Raw genomic sequence first — 6,000 nt, 5'->3', positions numbered from 1 at the left:
AATGATTTAGGTAAGCTCATTATTTTAAATAAAGTTCCACCAGCTCCTATCCATGGTCAGTAAAGAACACTGGAAGGTGGCTGAATTCATGAATGGTGAAAAGAAATAACTATGTCAGAAATAGCTCCTTTTAATGCTCCCGTGCTTTTTATTTTCCACTATGAGTTTTAATTAAAACCATTTGGGCTAGTCATGGTGGGTTATGCCTTTAACTCCAGTACTCCAGAGCAGAAGGCAGGTAGAACTCTGTGAGTTCAAGGTCAGCCCTGTCTATGGAGCAAGTTCTAGGACCCACCAAGGCTATATAGTCAGACCTTATCTCAAAAAACCAAATCAAACAAATGAACAGACAAAAAACACCACCACCACCAACAACAACAACAAAACCACCATTAAAATAGTTCAATGCTTCACATGGATCATGAAACTTTAATAGTTACAAATTAGACTATCAAGCCAGGTGGGGTAGCAGGTGCCTGCAGTCCCAGCAGTTTGTGAGGCTGAAGCAGGAGGATTTTAGCTTGGAGACAGCCTAGTCTTGGTAGTGGGAACTATTGCAAAACTGCATTAAAAACAGAAAAAAAAATACTACCAGTTCTGAGGTGTTAATTCATTTTGTACACCTGAAAGAAGCACTGCATACTTATATTATAAGTATAAGATTATAAAGAGATGGTATAAATAGTTATAAGTTAAAATACAGCTGGATTAGAAATGAAGCAAGGACAGCTAGATCTCTGCACAGCTGTGCTGTGCAGACAGAGGTGGCTTAAGATCAGGTTTGGTTATGGAAGCAATTCAGCTCATCTTACAGGAAATAAAAGCAGGTGCTGAATCGTCAAAGCTCCGATCAATTATTTTTAGCATGTCTCTTAATTTCTCTGTCCCCTGATTTCTTGTCTTCTGTGCCTAAGACTTGAATAGGTAATCACTTGAGGGGATATCAGCAAGAGGAAGTGTCAACAAACACAAAAAAGCAAATCTGGCCGTCACTATATAGACAGTCCACCCAAACTGTTCAGCCACATACCCTTAGATAAACCCAATTATCGCAGGGAAAAAAACAAAGAATTCCCCGAATCATGTGTTCAACTAGATTCTGCCGTTTGTATTCCATTTTGGTGGGCAGCGAACTCAGATGTTCCAGCATGTTTGGCAGAGATCGGTAGTGAAGCAGGGGTAGCTGATTCTTGAGTAAGGCTTGTGGGGTGCGGCACTGAACATAGCCCTCAGATACTGCTAAAATAACTACAGACGCAATACAGGAAATTGCTCCATACATGGCCGTCTTTCAAAGTATGGCCAGCATCTGCCCCATACCTGTGCGGGAAGCCATTTTCCACCACACAGTTGGGTAAGGGCTCTCTCTTCTTTCCCAGCCAATTGTCAGTATTGAGAGTCTCTGATGAGTGTGATCAGTCTCTGGAGCTGGGCTGGCCAGTTAGCCGAGGCAGAAGGTTGAACCACAAACCTCAGTGAGCGAGTTTGATCAATAATTAAATAAATTGTTTCTCAAACGATATTGAGAGTTAAGCTGAAGTCAGACTGCACAATGCAAGGGTTGGTAGTAGCGGTTTGGAGTGTCTGGGCTAGGTTCGGGAGAGTTCTAAGCCACTGAGCCCAGGAGAGTAAACAGTCACATCGTTAGGGATATCAGCTCTCCTGAGTCATGGCGGAAGAGACGGCTTCTCCATCTTTTCACTACTGAGACACCATATTCGTTAAGTTAGACTCAAGGACCACAAACATGACCAGCGATGCAAGGGACTTGCTTTTCCAGCCTTTAAGGATCAGATGGAGATTTGGTTCACCATTGCACCAACTCCAGACTCCAACACATGTTAAGACAAAAGACAAGATGAGTGAGAATCTAAGAATTTACCTTCCAATGATCTGAGAAACTCCATTTGCCTTTTTTTTTTAAATCGTTGTTGTTTTCCAGAGAGGGTCTACATATAGCTATTAGAATTTCTAATCCTCCTGCCCCTACCTCTTGGTACTGGGATTACAGCCACCACACCTGGTTTGATGTGGTGCTGTGGATCAAACCCAGGGCATTGGACACAGTAGGCGAGCATCCTACCAACTCAGATGCATCTTCAGACTGCTGCTGGGTTTGCTGAAGTGTTTGGGACTGCAGTCCAACAAAAGTTAGAAGGAATAAAGTGAGACAAATTTGTGCAAGCATTAAAACCATACATTACACAAAAAAGTTATACAAATCTAGGGGGTCATGACGTGGCTTCCCTAAATCTGAGGTTTTATTTTGGCCTCCCTTCACACTAGTGAACCATCTCCTCTTTGCGTTCATCAGGGTCTCGGAGTACCCCTACTTAGTGCTTACTTGCTCCCAGACCGTCAGTTTCTCCAGGGCAGAGGCTGATCATCTGTTTCTCCTCTAGCATCTATTGGCACATGGTAGATTCACAGCAATTGCCAACAAGATGGAAAATTAAAAGAATTGGCTGGGCATGGGGCCATATGCCTATGATCCCAGCATTCAGGAGTCAAGAGAGGTAGAATGACGAGTTTGAGGCCAACCTAAGCTACATTGCAAGCTGAGGACAGCATCGTATACACAGCTATGTCTCAAAATAAAAAGCCCCAAACCTCAAGAGACAGGAAAATCCCATCAGCATACCAGGAAGTTTCCAGCTTGGTTGCAACTCTGCTTCCTTCTTTTGTTGCAGTTTCTGTGTCTGCAGCAGCAGCCTCGATAGACAAGGGAGCTGTACAATGCCCAAACTCCTGGCAAGACTGTCCAAGTCCTCCAGCTGCAAGTAAGGGACACGGAAGAGAATGTGCATCTTAATTTTTGGCATGAAAAACATCTCCCAGATGCTGAGCTGGGTTGTAAGTACCATCTGTCCTGCCACAGAGGATTAGAGGGAAGAACACCTTTGTCTGAATCCAGGGACAGTGCAGGCATCAAGATGAGCTGTTAGTATTAACTTGTCTGCACTCACCTGACTAATTGCCTTCCACAGAACCTGCCTAGGGCTTCTAGTTGGAAATCAGGCAGCTGGTGCCATGGAAGGTCTCAAATTCTCATGTGTTTGGTTACATTCATTAGAGAGAGTTCTGGAAAGGATGAGAATTAAACATCTTGGAGCTTATCCTGGAAGATTTTAAGCCGGTGTACTCTTCTATTTGATGCTTGGAGAAATGACGGACTTCATTCTGACCTTGGGTTCTTTCAAACATTCCCTCTCGAGATTTCTATTCCATCCACAATGACTGGGTCTTGATGCTAGACACAAGGGGCACAAAGGGAGATGTGACATTATTTCAGGAATCTGGATATCCACTCACTGTCTGGGGTGGGGAAGGAGCAAGAAGTGAGGCCTGTAAAACAAAATACAATGAACTCTGGCAACCAGCAGAATAGAGGTTCAGAAGTTTCTGGGCCTGCAGGGGAGGGGGAAGTAAAAACCCTCAGGGATGTTTACTGATGGTTAAGTCTGTGCTTTGTCCTGTTGTCATGGATCCCCAGCCTCATCATAATGTTCTCCAAAGAAGTCTCACTGTCAGGATTTACCCAGATGGGTCACACCATCTTACTGTCCTCGGTGATAGATACAAAAGATACAAAAGACAATACATGCCCCCCCCCAAGATCAAAAGAGTCTCCCATGAAAGCATGTGTTAGGTTGCTAAGAAAAAGAGGATTGGTGTCCCTACTGAAGTTATTAAATGGACCCCAATCCTGACTCCAGAGGCCCAGCATAAAGTATTTGGGAAGCAGACATTTCCTGTGTTCAAGAAGGGTGAATAATGGAACTAGAAGGGGGACAGAAAAATCAGCACACAATATAGAAATGCATGTGCACATGGTGTATACACAGCCATGTTTATGGGAGGAGGGAGGAGAGAGAGAATTCCTATGTGGAATTATAAGCTAAATGATTTCTAGAACTCTTTGTGTTTGGACAAACAAAATCTTTTAAAATATTTTCTTTGTAAAAATTAATTTAGCACAAAATAGTAGGTCTCATTATGACATTTTATGCTTATATACAATTATACATTGTTCATAATCACTACCCCACTATCCCATCCTGTCCATTCTCTCTCTACCCACTTTTAACTGGTCCCTTTCTGACCACCCAGATTGTCTCTCTTCTGCTTTTATATTTTAAACACACACACACACACACACACACACACACACACACACGGGTGTTTTATATCTATATTCTGCATATGAGAGAAAGCATGTAAGTTTCTCTCTCCCAGTTACTCTTTCTTGTTCACCCTCTTCTTTCTTCTTCCCTCACAGTCTCACTTCTGTTCTCTCTCTCTCTCTCTCTCGCTCTCGCTCTCGCTCTCTCTCGCTCTCTCGCTCTTTCTCTCTCTCACACACACACATACACACACATCTAGATTCCATATATGATATCAGATGTGATATTTGTCTGAATCTAACTTATTTTGCTTACCATGGTGATCTGTGGTACCATCCATTCTTCTGCAAATATAAGTTCATTCTTTTCTATGAACAAATAAAACTTGGTTTTGTGTATATGTGTGTGCAATTTCTCTTATTCATTTGCATGGATATCTAGGTTGTTTCTATTTCTTTCATTCTCCAACGATTTATTATTTGTATTTTATTTATATAGGTCTTTTGCTGGCACACATATGTCTGTACATAACACATGTGCAATGCCCGAGGAGGCCAGAAAAACATATCAGGTCCCTGGAATTGGAGATATAGATGGTTGTGAGCTGCCATGAGGGTGCTGGGAATTGAACCCAGATCCTCTTGAAGAGCAGCCAGAGCTCTTAACCACTGAGCCAACTCTCCAGCTCCTGGTGCCACGTCTTAGCTTTTGTGAATAGTGTAATAATAAGCATGGGAGTGCAATCTCTGTGGTTTGCTGACTTCGATTCCTTGGGCTATATACCCAGGAGGAACTGTACATGGGCCACGTGGTAGTTGTAATTTTGTTTTGGGGGGAACTTTTACATAATTTCTGTAGCAGCCGCAACAGTTTACACTCCCATCAGCAGGGGATAAAGGTCCTCTTTCCCCACATCCTCACCAGCGATTACTGTCGTTTGTTTTCTAGATGATAGCTGCTCGGGCTGGGGTGAAGTAGAATCTCAATGTACTTTAAATTATTATTCCCCTCGTGGCTAATGATGTCGAGCATTTCTTCACGTGTGTAGTGGTCATTTGTGTTTCTTCTTTTGAGAACTATCTGCTCAATGCATTTTCCCATTTATTGGTCTGAATGAGGGGCTTGGGGTATTTAATTTTCAGAGTTCTTTACATAGTCTAAAGCTAATCTCCTGTCAGGTGCACAGTTGGGATGGAAGTCAAGGAGATTTCTTTTAAATCCATTTTGGTCCGGGCTCATTTGTTTTTGGTTTCAAACATTACACTCCTCAAGGACTCCTGGGTGACATGGGAGCCACACACAGTGGTTCAGATAATGCAGGATTCATTATCCCACGAAAGAATAAGGCATTTTGGGGGCTCTTCATCCCCTTGGCACAGCTGCATCTTTTTATCACACACTCTGCCGTTCACACACATGCACAGGTCTGAGAACCTCTGCTCTAAGGGAAAGCCACTACAGCTGGGTGGGACAGCACAAGCCTGTGATCCTACAGAATGGCCCCCAGACGTGAATAACTGAATCCACAGAAAGCCTGAGAAAGCTTGGGAAAGAATAGAGTACAAGGGTACCCTCATATGTAAAGAAACGCTCCTAAAGCTTAAATCATACATTAAACCCTACACACTAATAGTGGGAGACTTCAACACTCCCCTCCCACCACCGGACAGGTCAGTCAGACAGAAACTTAACAGAGAAATAAGGGAACTAACAGATGTTATGACTCAAATGGACTAAACGGACATCTATAGAATATTCCATCCAAACAGAAAAGAATACACCTTCTTCTCAGCACCTAATGGAACCTTCTCAAAAAACTGACCACATACTCAGTAACAAAACAAATCTCAACAGATACAAAAAAAATTGGAATAAT

General features: G+C 42.7%; 1 protein-coding gene across 1 annotated transcript; it reads right to left on the bottom strand.

The window, feature by feature from the left end:
- Positions 1-850: 850 nt before the first annotated feature.
- On the bottom strand, positions 851-1,150 carry Spcs1 (signal peptidase complex subunit 1). The gene is given in 3 exon segments (XM_075968048.1): positions 851-945; positions 948-1,068; positions 1,070-1,150. Coding segments are annotated over 3 exon segments (297 nt in total).
- Positions 1,151-6,000: the final 4,850 nt, after the last annotated feature.

The sequence above is a fragment of the Microtus pennsylvanicus genome, chromosome 3 (genome assembly GCF_037038515.1).
Source record: "Microtus pennsylvanicus isolate mMicPen1 chromosome 3, mMicPen1.hap1, whole genome shotgun sequence".
NCBI classification, from domain to species: domain Eukaryota; kingdom Metazoa; phylum Chordata; class Mammalia; order Rodentia; family Cricetidae; genus Microtus; species Microtus pennsylvanicus.
This window is presented reverse-complemented; position numbering and strand designations above follow the sequence as displayed.